Source organism: Misgurnus anguillicaudatus, chromosome 10, assembly GCF_027580225.2.
Source record: "Misgurnus anguillicaudatus chromosome 10, ASM2758022v2, whole genome shotgun sequence".
NCBI lineage: Eukaryota > Metazoa > Chordata > Actinopteri > Cypriniformes > Cobitidae > Misgurnus > Misgurnus anguillicaudatus.
In genome coordinates this window covers 24,035,831-24,050,939 of record NC_073346.2, presented here as the reverse complement: position 1 = coordinate 24,050,939, position 15,109 = coordinate 24,035,831, and the positions used below count along the sequence as shown (strand labels likewise).

The 15,109-nt window shown below is 38.7% G+C and overlaps 1 protein-coding gene across 1 annotated transcript in view; it reads right to left on the bottom strand.

Annotated features, from left to right (window-relative positions):
* itga8 (integrin, alpha 8) overlaps positions 1–8,742 on the bottom strand; it is an 84,254-nt gene extending 75,512 nt beyond the window's left edge. The window contains exons 1-5 of the mRNA XM_055210602.2: positions 8,395–8,742; positions 7,911–8,044; positions 3,627–3,727; positions 1,901–2,024; positions 82–143 (exon numbers count right to left, since the gene is read on the bottom strand). Coding sequence (XP_055066577.2) covers positions 82–143; positions 1,901–2,024; positions 3,627–3,727; positions 7,911–8,044; positions 8,395–8,570 — 597 coding nt within the window. The 5' untranslated portion in view covers positions 8,571–8,742. The remainder of the gene's footprint in view (positions 1–81; positions 144–1,900; positions 2,025–3,626; positions 3,728–7,910; positions 8,045–8,394) is intronic.
* Between the last annotated feature and the right edge of the window lie 6,367 nt (positions 8,743–15,109).

Sequence of the window (15,109 nt, the reverse complement as noted above, 5' to 3'; positions counted from 1 at the left end):
TTTAAGTGAATTTGTTTAAAACATAACTACATTTCTAAAACAGAAAGTGTAAAGAAAAAGATGAGGAGTGAGATGTTTTACCTTGGTGAAATCAACGCTAAAGCCCGCCTGGCAAAAGCCCTGGCCCTCAGGGTCCGGGTTATCTGCAGAGATCAGAGCATCCTTAATCATTTTATTTCATCACCCCAAAGACAAGCCATTGAAATAGCCTGTTAAAAATGAATGCACGGTGAAACACTGTCAGTACTATACAACCCTATCTCTATACCAAATCCTAATCCCTGGTTAAGGGCAAATAAAAAAAATCTGATTGGTTAATGGATTGTTGATCTTTGGTGTATAGTAAAGTCTGTCTTGTTAGTGTATGTACATATGTGTCATAAAGGGGCCGGCCGGGTTCTAGGTGGAGAGAGTAAATGAGGCGTAACATCATTACCAATCCTAATGCCTGCAACATGGCATGTGCTTAAACACACACACACGCACGCACGCACGCACGCACGCACGCACGCACGCACGCACGCACGCACGCACGCACGCACGCACGCACGCACGCACGCACGCACGCACGCACGCACGCACACACACACACACACACACACACACACACACACACACACACACACACACACACTCTCTCTCTCTCTCTCTCTCTCTCTCTATTCACCCCTGCAAGATTTTGCAAACACCTCATTTTCATCTTTGAATTTTACACACTGTCTCAACCCTTCTGTGTTTTTATGTATACGGTTGCAAGAGTGCGTCGATTCCACAACATTCTCTGCCCTGTGCGCCTTGGCAAAGACGCCTTGCTGACCTGCCAGGAAGACTACTGGCACTTAATATTGTTTGACAGTGAGCGTGTAAGGAAATTCATAGCCATTATAGGCTCATATATCATATACTAATTTCTCCTCTGAAGATATTACAGGCACAGTTACCATAATACCCCCACATAAACGGCTCAACTGTACACTTCCTGTTAATAGGGACATGTCTCATCTCAGTGTGTGTATTTTTGGATAACTTGTACATCTGATATGATAGGCAGATTTTGAGTAAATTAATCAGCATTCCATCCAGCAGTAAATATTAAACTTCAAAGTGGAGGAAATTGCTTTTAATTACATCAAAACAAACATGTGAGTTTCTCTTTGATCTTTGTTTACCGCAGTTCTGGATATTTTTCCATGCCAACTGCATGGGCAGAGATGAAGTGTTGCAAAGCATCATGGGAACAGGTACTTGCTCTAAAACCCATTAATGTCTAATGCAAAAGTTTAAAGTCTCCCTGTAGTCAAGCATTTTATCAGTTAAAACACATCTTTGAGCATCATAATAGCATACTGTATAAAATATGCGAATCTATGAATATGCAATTAGTCCACTCTTTCGCACCATCTCGGACCATAAATATATACTGTATGTAAATAGATGCTATATTCTATAGATTCAGAAACATAACTGCTAAGTTCGGTTTTACACAATGCATACTTGGTATTTGGTCAAGAGTTCAGTCTAGCAACTAGTCAGACAATTAAAAAAACTGAAACCGGGCAGACGCATAATCTCTTCTCAGCACGTGCGTCCGATGAAATGGTCTATATGCTTAATTAAGTAAAACATGTCTTAAAATCTATTAGTAAACTGCATGCTGGTTTATGGAGTAACTGTTTATTGGTTTGTGTGTGTATGCATTAACTTAGCTAGTTTGTCAATGTATATCATGTGAATCCTCACTATTTAAAAGCCAAATCATGTTTAGCTTTCAACCTAGTAACGTCAACAAGTCTGTGTGACAGGTAAGGTACTTTATCACTAAGACAGCTTTAAATGTATCTGTGTGTGTGTGTGTGTGTGTGTGTGTGTGTGTGTGTGTGTACCTATATACAGTACTTACTTGTTCTACAAGGTGAATATTCAGCATAGGCACTGAAGTTCTGAACAGCCACATAACATGTTCCCACTGGATCCATCTCACTGCTGACCTTCACTGTCCTCCAGTGATAGAGTGGAGCACATGCCTACAGACACACACATACCATGTCAGAACAGTAGTGAGTAGTGACAGATATACAGTAGGATAAATATACTGTAGAAAGACTACGATACAGTATATATACTGTAAACAATTTGCTGTAATTATGCAGCTGGTTGCCAGTAACTTACTGTAGAATATAAAGACTGAAAATGTTTCATGTTCATTTAACTTTGAACAAACTGTTGCCAGTAATTAACATAAATGTAAAATCTACAGTAAGTTACTGGCAGCTAGTTGCCAGTAATACCCAGTAATACTGTAATTTATACAGAATTGTTTTACAGTGTACTTTCCCAGATAAGCATGTTTTATTGTTTGACTCAGAAGCACGTTTCTTCAAGCGTCATCAGCAGTTTATCACCTCGCACTGTCAACCTCAAATCCACATTTGCATACAACATCAGTAAATGCATGCCAGCCGCAGAGCCATGTTTCATTCATAAGTTGTGTACAGCCTAATACTAGGGCTGGGTATTGGCAAGGGCCTCCCGGCAGCAACAGAGGTGGTCGATTGACGCACACAGAGGGATTTGATGGATTTTAAAATATCGATAGTAGAGATCGAAATATCTATACACTATCGATACATATCGATATTTTTGCACAGCCCTACCTAATACAGTGAATGAAATGTTTTGCTCTTTATGTTCTTACCTCAAATTAGACAAATTAATACATATCTATCTTTTTTCAATGTGTGCCCTTAGCCTTGGTGCAGCGCGTCGTGAATGTGTTAGCATTTAGCCTAGCCCCATTCATTCATTACGATCAAAAAAGGGATGAATTTAGAAGCCACCAAACACGCCCATGTTTTCCCTATTTAAAGACTGTACCATGAGTAAGTACAGTGGCACAAAATAAAACGTGGCGATTATTTAAGCGGATAAAAAATGAGAACTATATTGTATGGCGGAAGAGCACTAAGTGTGCAGCACTTCGACCTTGGTGTGCCATAACATTATCACTCCTGACTACTCCCCCTCTCGCTCAAACTTCCACCAATATTACTGCGCCCGAGGTCGAAGTTCTGTAAAAAAAAGTTATCTTCCGCCATACAATATAGTTCTCATTTTTTATTTGCTTAAAACAATCACCACGTTTTGTTTTGTGCCACCATACTTACTCATGTAACAGTCCTCAAATAGGCAAAACATGGAAGCGTCCGGTGGCTTCCAAATTCATCCCTGTTTGGATCCTAAGGAATGAATGAGGCTAAATGCTAACACATCCACGACGCGCCGTACAAAAATCAAGTGCACACACTGAAAAAAGAAAGGCATGTATCAATTCGTCCAGGTTGGGGGAAAACACAGCAAAATATTGAAAAACTGTGGTGTTTTCCTTTAAAACATTCAGAACAGCCTTTTAACCCTCTCATGCCCAGAGCAAAACATCCCATCCGCTGTATTAAGCTCTACACAACTCATAAATGAAGATCAGACGCAATGCTCTTAAATAGGTGTTTGCGACACATCGATTGGTCTGAGCTGGTTTTCCAACCACATCCATGAACACACAGAAGCATCTGCCAAGACTTTGATTCCAAATGGTCATTAACTGGATTATGTTTCTGAGCATCACTTACCACCACTTTGCCTTTGTGGGTCCTGACTGTAGCTCCGAACCACTGATAGGATTTAAACTCTAGAGGCTCCCGTGTGCCATTCATTTTAATCATCCGGTTATCTGAGTGAAAGAACAAGTACAGAGAGCGAGTGAATGAAAGTTGATTAAAAAATGAACATCAAGCAACTGCGAAATGAAACACATTGCACAAACTGAACATGAAACAGCAAATTAAACAGTGTTTTTAAATGGGTCTGAGTGTTCCTGTTTATATGAAGGCACATCTACAGGGGGTCATTTAACTCTCAGAGTGCATACACATGTACATTCGTACCTATGGAGTTTTTATGTGACAAGATCGCGATACATCTGGGCCTGTTTAGAGTCCATAAGGTACAGTCTACACATCATAAAAACACATTGAATTTTCCTTTACTTTCCTCCTTTACAAGCTTTTACTCTGGCTCTTTCCTTTGCGATCAATGCAAAGCTTTTGCTGTACCTTTAGTAATCGTAGCACTTTACAAAATGTTAACACAAAATGTTTTTCTCTCTATATAATTTTTTTCTGTTATAAATTAGCGTTGCAACCACCCGGAGCAGTATTGCATCATGCCAGTGACATTCATACCAGAAAGCACGGCTCATATTTTCTATAGAAACTGGTAAATATCTGGTTATTTATACTTTTATGTGTCAGGGCTCAGGTAGCGAGTCTGTGTTTATATCCTGTTTCATGAACATATGAAAACACTATGAAAATAATGCATTGTCGAAGGTTGTGCTAATTGTGGTCAGCATACTCATCTGGATCTCTCACTGCAATGATTGTAATTGAGTTCATCACTGGATGAACAAAATTACACGAAACACAGCCGGAAACACGCTCGAATTCTTCTACAGCGCTCAGACATACAGTACATTTTCTGTTTTATAAACATAAGGATTCTGTTCTCCAACTCCAAAACAGAAAAATAAGAAACAGCCTAGAAAGATCAGAAAATCCTGTTTTAATAAACGTTGGTCCGGTGTCACAATACTGAAAATACTGGGCCTAACTCACAAAATAAAGCACAGCTGGGGCACTATTTAGTGCTGTGAGACATCTGATGCATTCTTTGTGGATCTTTGTAAATGGATGCATTGTTATAAACCTGTTATAAATCTTATTTCTTTCTGCTGCAGTGTTATAACTCAAAGATGCTATATTTGTAACTTGCAATAAATGTTAACAAAGGTGACTAGTGATAGGAATCAAACTAAAGAAATAAAGAAATGTACTCGGCTCTGATGATAACTGCAATCTTTGATAAGACATATGCTGCATCCGAAACCGCCTACTTCCATACTATATAATAGGCGAAAAGCAGGCAAGGCGAGTAGTATGTCCGAATTCATAGTATTCCAAAAACAGTAGGCGAAAAGTCCCCGGATTACCTACTACTTCCAGTGTGGATATGACAGACACTACTGTCCCATGATGCCCCGGAAGAGGAGTTATCCAACCAAGAAGAAGAGGCATCGTCATATTAGGAAATGGCGGAAAGCGCGATGTGTATGACATGACGTGATGACGACTTATGTCACGTGATGTATCAACATGGCGGATGTGTATGTGTCCAAATCTTATTCATACTAACAGGATTCATACTATACAGTACCTACTGTTTTAACGGACAGTAAGTACTTAAAGGTGCAGTGTGTAAATTTTTGCGGCATCTAGTGGTGAGGTTGCAAATTGCAACCAACAGCTTAGTCCACTGCTCACCCCTTCCTTTTGAAACACATAGAAAAGCTACAGTAGCCACCACCGGACCAACATGTCATCATCGGAGAGAACTTAGTAAAACAATGTGTCTGTTAAGGGCTTCTGTAGAAAAATGGCGGCACAAAATGGCAACTTCCATGTAAGGGGACCCTCGGTGTATGTAGATAAAAAGGTCTCGTTAATAAACACATAACGGTTCATTATGTAAGGTCTTGTATATAGTTTTGTATATTATATTGCATTTCTTTCAAGAGATCCTTCTAAAAATTACACACTGCACCTTTAATCTCATTGAGTATGTACTGTCATAGTGCGGTTTCGGACGCAGCCATAGACTGCAGAAAAAGTTAAATATTGCAACATTACATTTATGCATCTGGCAGCAACTAACAATGCATTCAAGCTACATTTTATCAGTATGTGTGTTCCCTGAACCCATGACCTTTATTGCTCTAACAAACTGTTTTACCAGCTGAGCTACAGGAACTAAGTAAGAATATCTTTAAAATCCATACATCAGGTCTATGGAATGTACTTCTCTGTAATTCCAGCATATCTGAAACATGTAATTACGTTGTTGTGTGAGTGTGCATATAGGTGTGTGAAGAGTTGAAAGACCAGGTCCACTGGTACATGACCTTGTCTGGTGTATCTAATGGATTTACTCTTCTCAGTCAGGACCGCATTAGTTACACATGAAGCCTGTCGTCAAAAATGTCAGGCACTCGCACACATGCCGTGTCCCCCACGAAGAGCTTTGACGGCCTCGATGGGAAGAGCGCACAGCAGGGTCAAAGGTTAGTTGTGTTAAAGACAATGTGACTAATGAATCTGAAAACGTGTGGTTTTTGTCAGTGTTCTCGAATGAGTGGAAATGCATGGTTTGTGTGGTTGGGTGCTTAGACATTAACAAAAAACAGACAGCACTTTTGCCCTCTCTTGTCAGGGTCTTTCTCCTTACTTCCCTGTGTTCACAGCTCTTTTACTCTCTCTCTCTCTCTCTGTCTTTCTTTCTCACCTCATCACATCATTTCTAAAAGCTTGGACCAGAGAAGCACTACTTTCATCTACAACAGACAATCCATTTAAATGTCAGTTCAACACTGTTGCTATGGTTCAGTAATCCCAGGGATTTAGCTACAAACAGCTGATCTCTATCAAATTCAGCTGAAGCAAATCAATAAGTAGGCTATAAATACATTTTTGCATCAGTTGTTTAAATGCAAACCAATTTTTAAAATCTTTACATTTTCTTGTTTATAATTTGGATAGCTGGATCAACTATGAATGCTAGATATAATGTAAGTATACGTTCAGGGCAATGTTTCTCAGTCCAGCTAGGGGATCTTAATATACAGGTGGGACTCAAGATGACTTAAAATTCTTTTAAATTTGTCTTTTGTTTAAAAGACAAACCAATCATTACAAGAAGGAAAGCAACTAAAAATGTAGTTATGGTGTTAGCAGCAATGCAATTTATTTGTATAGCGCTTTCACAATACACGCAGGATATACACAAAAACATTCGAGAAAGCGAAAACCGTCGTGTCTGTATAATGTCGAGATGTTAAATTAAACCAGAAATGTCACATATTCTCAGAAAACACACGATCAAAGCTCCCTCTAGAGACTGCTATGAATAACAGCGCAAAACATCAGTTCCCCGCGTTGAGCGCGCGCCTGTCTCGTGTCCAAGCCGCGGGTCCAAAAGTGACCACTGCATTTACCGGCAAGCCGCGTTACTCAAAATAGTCCGCTAATATCATAAAGATGAAGTGGTCGAGCATCAGCATCGATTTAAATATGATTGCATCTCTCAAAACCATATGGGCAGTTTAAGGTTGTAAAATAGCCTATCCATCCGCTCTTCATGTTCACCGGACCAGCCAGACGACATAGACAGCAAAATGATGGAAAAGATTGAAGAGAACCTCTCACATAAATATAAAATGTCCTGTGGCTAATAGACCAAAGTAATGGACATCTAAATTGTGGTAGATTACGCACCGAGGTAAAGTTACGCGCCTTTCTCCAGAAACCTATGGTAATTACTCTGCTCCTGCACGTTTAAACCAAACCATATGCGGTGAAATTAACTCTTTCTTGGATGTGGTTTTTGATCTTTTTATTGGAGGAACAGAGATTTATGTAGCCTACCCGTAAAAACGTTGCTTGAAGTGGAAAATATTAAAACACAAACTTCGTCATAACCTCGCTTTAACAGATGCCTATAGTGATGTTATCGGTTTTATTATGTGCATAGACATTAACTTTTTAAACTAAATATTTGTTTTAATTACGATTAATAGCAAAATAAAATCTGAACAAACACAAACAGAAAAACATTCATCTTTCAAATATGACAATTAAAATAATACAAAAAGTGAAATAAACACATATACGTAAAGAAAAGCACTCTGGTATTATTTATTATTGTTTAAAAATGAACCAAATTCTAGGAGAGTTTCTGTTTTAATAACATCAGCTTTCAACTTTGGCTTTCATGTAAGGGTTTTGAAAGATTAGGGTACCTACTTGCTTTATCAAAGGGGATCTGGCGGCATGAGTCTGGATCGGATGCCGGCCAAGGGCAGTAGTACACTGCTCCTCCCTCCACAATCCCTGGCTGAGAGGTGTTTGCTTTAGGAGCCCCGATCAGAACAGACATGCTGGAGACAGAAAAGGATAAATCTACACACAGCAGCATCCCACTGAACAAAATCTGCGCATTCCCAATCAACTAAACAGGACATTCAAAATGTAGTTTAGCCTATTGGCCTACAAGGCTTTTTATTTCAATTTGCCTGTTAAATTTGCGCTCAGTCAAAGGAACTTTAGTGCCACAGAATGCAGTGGTCCACCATGGTGGTGCTGAATGCATATATTTGCAAGAAACTTTTGCAAAAGTCTGAAGAATTTGAGGCACAACCTCAAGATAGATAGTCAACATTGCATGTACTAAAAGATGCTAAAACGCAAAATATCAGCCAAAACAGAGTTTAATATTATATCCACTTACGCATTTCTGTTCTGTGTCGGCTGGTAAAAGTCCAGAGAATATCCGAAATAACTTCCCTCTGGTCCACTGTAAACCGTTGGTTTGTCTAAATCCAGATTAAAAGCAACAGCCCCGCATAATATTGAAAATATGAGTAAAAACCCACGAAAATCCACGGGGAAAAGACACGGGTGCATGGCTTCAGGTCACTGTCTCCAAATGTAATCCGAATGTATTGTTTAGATATGTACAAATAATATGTAATGCAGCAGCAGCAGCGTTTCCCGTCTTCAAACCTCAGCTGTCATAAATCGAGTGTGCGCTCCATGCGTCTGCTGCTTTCTGCATGCAAGCTGCGCGCCTTTCTCTCAGCGCGCGCTCGTCTACTAACATTATAATGAGCTGCGCACGAGCCTGGTGTGAAGCGCATCCGGCCAACTCCTTTTATGGCAACGGACACATGAATTGAATACACCCACAAATCATATTAATATAAAATCTAAATACCTTTAATAGTATAGATAAAAGTGATTTAGATAGCATTAAATATTATGCTGTTATATTACTTGGGTAACGTTGTTTGAAAATTGTATCGACTTTAAAGCGGATGCTTTAATTTCCACAATCACCGGGCTGAAAATAATGAAGGGTAATTATCTGCATTAGACGTCCAAAGTTAAACTTTGGTATGAAGCACGTGTGATAAGTATAACCTTCGGATTTGAAGAAAATGAACGGTGCGGGTGTTTTGATGCGCAAACCTACAATCCTAACTTCTTTTTGACCCGTTTCATTGGCGTGAACCTAAATTTAGACCCTGTTCACATCTGAGCTCAAGACGCAGACTGCTTGTGGACACCATCTGGATGTCAATCTTTTCTAAATTTCTTTTCTTTTCTAAATAAAATAATTTGCGCTGTTGTGCACAAAACAGTCACTAACTGCAAAACCTTACATCGCCTGAATTATTTATTTATTATAGCATGTAATTTAAGAATTTGGGACCACATGTCTGATGCACGTTATATATTTTGTAGTAACAGTAGGCTAAATTATTCATAATTTCAACTAAAAACCCCAACCCTAATCTTAAAGGCCACCTATTATGGCCTTTTTACAAGATGTAGCCTAAAATAAGTCGTAGGTGTGCCCAAAATGTGTCTGTAAAGTTTCAGCTCAAAATACCATACAGATCATTTATTATAGCATGTATTTGGGTGAGAGCAAAAACGTGCTGTTTTAATGTTTGTACCTTTAAATGCAAATGAGCTACAGCTCCTCATCCTTACAAACAGACAGTGAGCATGTTAAAAATAGATCTGATTAATACAGATTAATACAGTCTGAGACAATATTATCTAGTGGACAGAGTACACTCGCTGAGGGTGGAAATTATGGTAATGCAGGACTGTTAGTGGGCGGAGCTTTATCAATGTGACCTCACATTGATAAGAGAATCAAGACGACATGTCTAAAGAGTATAGGGCTGTGATGATTAATCGCGTGTTCCATTAAAACTGCCCATCTGAAATTGATTCTGAATCGCAAGGCTGTGATTCTTTGTTTCATGCACAGCTTTGGTCAGGAAGTCCTTATCAATCTAAAATCATTATGAGTCTAAGTCGTTTATAACGTGCATTTAAAAAAGCAACACTCGATAAACAAAATAATTCAAAATATTCTTTATTATCACGAAAATACCTGAAATAATTTGAAGAACAGCGATATAAATATTCTTATAGACATTTCCTTGAATAGCGTAATGGTACTTCTTCTGTAGCACAAATCGAGTTCTGCACGAGAGCGCCCTCTGGCTGTTGGATGTGCCAGGATTTCGCCGCAATTCATTCAAATTCATTCATTGAGAAAACGTGCATTTGCACGATTACAGCCTAAACAGACTGTTTTGGATTTAATGGGGATTAAAAAACAAGGAGCGGGTGGATTTTTTTCATTGTAGGGTGCACTGTAAAAAATACTTTGCCGTACTAAAGGTCACGTTCTTCCTGATACCATTTTTTAAACCCTAGTTAGTGTGTAATGTTGCTATAATAGCATAATTAATACCTGTAAAATGATAAAGCTCAAAGTCCACTGCCAGGCAATATATTTTCTTCAATAGAATTCCTCTTACAACGAATGGTCAGTTTGGAATACAGCCCTCTAATTCCTGCTTTAATGACGTCAGTAAAACAGTTCGTTGACTAAACCCCGCCCACATGAATACGTCAGTCACCAGCTTTGGCTCAAACGGCTCTGCTAAGCTAAGCTGCTATCGAATCACAACACACTAAACAAACTACAGAATCAGAACTTGATACGTATTTCTGAAGGAGGGACTTGACATAACAAGGAAGACATCAGCCTGTTTTGAGGACAGTGAAAACAGCGCTATACAGATAAGTAAATTGTGTTAAAAATTCCGTGTTTTTTTTACACGTGAAACATGAACACATGTTATATTGCCCACTATAAACACAATCAAAGCTTCAAAATCACAGACAGAACGAGAGCTTTAAAAATTTTTGTTGAATCAACTTGGATTTACAAGTAATTTCAACTTACTACTATTTATCTTGACTAGAGATGAGTTGTTATAACTTATAAAATTAAGTTGACTTTTCTCAACTATATTTTATAAGTTGTGACAACTCATCTCTGTTGACATGACAGAGTAACACATTTTTTTTAAAATAATTTAACAAAAAATTATAAGGCAGCACAGTGTGGTTGTGTTCACACACTGCCAATACACATTATGTCCAAACACCTTGTAAAAGTAGATTTTGCATCATAAGGCGGCCTACATGTTCTGAATTAATATTACTCCGTAGCCTACTTAAATACGAAAAAATTTGAAATATTAATGAATGATTGAGCTTAACAAAGTCAACTCAACAAAAGTTGTACACATATTTACAACAAGTATGCTTACATCTCATCATGCTTTAGAAAAGGAAAGGAAATTTTTTTTACTTTTTTGTAATGGAGGGCACCATGTGGTAACAAGATGATGACACAGTAGCTTATTTTGGCTTAACAGTGTAAAATGTGGTATCCAAATGTGCACATGAAAATGATGCCATAATAACTAGATCATTATGGGGACAGCATAAAGAATCTTCATTGACAACCAGTCAAAGTTAGCAATGTATGTTGACTAGCCCTAAGAGGCATGCATAAGCTGAGCAACCGTCACATATATAAAGTGTATGAAACTGTTGCCCTCTATGCTACAATGTTTTATCTCTGGCTGCTTTCCAGTCAGATGTTTGTTAGGGCTTTCCCATTTAAAATGTGTGGAGAAACGCACGCTATAAAGGGCCCTCAGTTACACTTTATAAAAGGTCTTAAAACAATCCCACAAGTGTCTTCACAATTACATTGTATTAATTAACAATAAACATGAACAATTATTATGTAAAATAATTTGATTTGAATATAATTGCTGTCATGGTACAAAATCAACATTCTGATACAATAACCTCATGCTATTAAATAGTAATGCTGTTATCTCTATTCCTCAAGAGATTTCCTTATTTAGCTTACTGCAGATCAAATTTGAAGTGTTTTTGGCTCACTCTTTACACAAAACAGATGAAATATGAAAACAATTAAAGCACTGCACATTCACCTTGTAGTCTCTGTAGAACTTGGGATGGGAGAGTTTTCATCAGGTGAAGATTGTCGACTACTATAATATATGGACATCTGGACAACACAAAACCTCAAGGATGATAGATTCTACAAAGCACAATACACACAAAAAACCTCTATGCTTTACCTTGCTGCCATTGGTCCAATAAAGCACACACTAAGCCTTTACCCGCTTCACATCTCAAAATTTGAGATGGGTAAAGTTCTCTTGTAAATAAAATGAGTACATATAACAGACGAACAAGCGCAACTATAGTAAAATAACAGATTAGGTATGATTTGTATATTGCTCTTTCATACCGATAGGAATGAGAGATCTTGGAAACATTCCCCAAATTCCCCTCTCTAGGCTATGGGAGGTGAAGAACCAGACAGGGATATTTTATCACACCAAGCAAAAACAATGTAATTTTAAAACCAGACACACACATGAATATATGTACAGTAGACAAATTGTACATGTTCAGCAATAATACAGTTACACTTTAACAATCATAAAATAACACACATATGACTTTCAGTCAAGAAATTTGAAGATGCTGGTTCTTCATTCATTCACATTTAAGTAAATGAAGATTAAGCAATCAAAAGCAAGCAAATGCAGATGTAAAGCTACTCAACATAATACCAGCACTAGACCTCACAAAAGATAAGCTGATCATTAAATTGATAACAATAAATTTGTACAAATACAAATTTTACATTTTGATGACAAGCTTTATCTCTCAAACCAAACCACAGAGTTTGGTTGCTCTCTTTCTGTATTACTATCATACTTTCTGGCAAACTAACAATGTGCTTTTTTCTATATTCTCTAATTCAGACCAATGTTTCACAGAGTGCTTCTGCCTCATGCACATTTACTTTGTTTTCTGCCCCTAAAGTCCTTCAAAGTCATTTAGGTTAATAGGGACAACTTTTTCTAAGCATTGTGAGTGGTAACAGCATTCCTCTCCTGATAATTGAGCCGTATTTCTATTTTAGCTATGTTTGAAATGACCCATACCAAAATAAACTCTCCTCCACATTTTCTTCTCTTCATTAATAAAGATTACCTCAACTTTTGCGTGCTGCCAAGAACTGATAAACTCAAGCTGCGACAAATAAAATCCTCTATTTATATTCCAGACAGACGATCATATTGCTGTCATTTTTATCTCACCTGACTGAGAATAAAAACAGCTGTCAAACATGAATTCATGTTAATAATAAGTCATTATAATATTAACACCGCAGTCTCAGATCGACTGAAGTGATGTATTACGGCACGGCGAGCCGTACGTAACAGGATATCTGACAGCGTGCCAGAGGACTTTACAATGTTTACATAAAACAAGGCAAGGCAATGACTACAGTGTCCTCAAAGTTTGTTTATGACGATGACACAACAAACATCTGATATCTCCCAGCTGAGGCAGTTAACGATATCTAAAAGCAAAAATTTAGACCTTAACAGTTAAGATTTCAGTAATAAAATCAGTCTGTATCTTGTTTTGAATTTATTTTCTGTTTCATTGAATATTACTTGTCTGATGTGGTGCCAAGTTGTTTCATTGAGTGCTTAATGAAAAGCTTGGTTTCACCAAATGTCGCTTTCATTTCTTTCAGTAATAATGTAAAGTTTAGTCACTTGAAAGATCTGTTCCATGTGTCACATGCACCCTTAGTGGAAACGTTTTTAATTATCCATCGGTCTGACTTTACAGAGGAAACCAGAGCAGCTTAATCTATGACCCAGAGGATCAAATGAGCCTTAACTATCACTTCCTGTGAATTTTCTTTCTGATGCCAAAGTCCCAGGACAAATTATTCACTTTGGTTACCGGTCAAATCAATACTGATGAAGATTGTCTTCTCACCCGAGTTTCTTTATTCTGTTGAACACCAAACAAGATATTTTGATAAATAAGATAGTTGTTGGTACCCCATAGTAGGAAAAAAATACTCTAGAAGTCAGTGGGTACCATCAACTGTGTGCTTACCATCATTTATCAAAATATGTTCTTTGATGTTCAACACTGTAAAAAATGCCCTGCCTAAAAAAAACAGCATACCAGCAAGACCAGCATATGTTGTGTTTTGGTGCTGGTTTGCTAATGAACAGCAGCTAAACCAGCATCAGTACCAGCTAAACCAGCACGAGGACGCAGCCTTATGCTGCATTCACACCAGCCGCAGTAGAGGCGCGAAGCGCAAGTGATCTCAATGTCAAGGCAATGCGAAGACGCATTGACGCGCGTCTGGGGGACTCGCAGCGCGAATGAGGCATTTTGCGCAGCACGGTAGATGCGATTCCGCCTCATTAGCGTGTCTAGCTTGCACGAATGGCGGTAATTGAGCGTCGCCGCGGGAAACGCGCAAGTTAAAAAAATTGCCGCATTATCAGGAGCTTGCTCTAGTAGTGACGTGATAACAGGAAGCGAGCAGAGTCGCAGAAGCCCCTCCCATGACGTGAATTTCTGTCTTGATGACTAGAATTTAACGTGCGAGTGAAGCGAGTAAACTCAAAATGTTCAAGCGGCAACCTAGACGCGGTAGATGCAAATTTGACGCCTCAAACGCGGCTGGTGTGAACCCATGGTTACCGTGTATAACTTTGAGTAAACTCAAAATGTTCAAGCGGCAAACTAGACGCGGTAGACGCCTCAAACGCGGCTGGTAACCATGGGTTCACACAGCCGCGTTTGAGGCGTCAAATTTGCGTCTACAGCGTCTAGTTTGCTGCTTGAACATTTTGAGTTTACTCCCTTCATACGCACGTGAAATTCTAGTCATCGAGACATTCACGCGGAAATTCACATCATGGGAGGGGCTTCTGCGACTCGGTTCCTGTAATCATGTCACTACTAGAGCAAGCTCCTGATTGGTTAACGTGGTGCGTTTTTCTGGCAAAGTTCAAATTTTTCAACTCACTGCGAAACTTCCAGACGCGCGTCAAAGCGTGTTTACATTGACTTAAGATTGCAATCACTCGCGCTTGACGGCTCTACCGCGGCTGGTCTGAACGCAGCATTAAGTAAACATATCACCAGAATGATTGACAACTAGGATAACCAATAGTCTTGATGATCCACCCGGA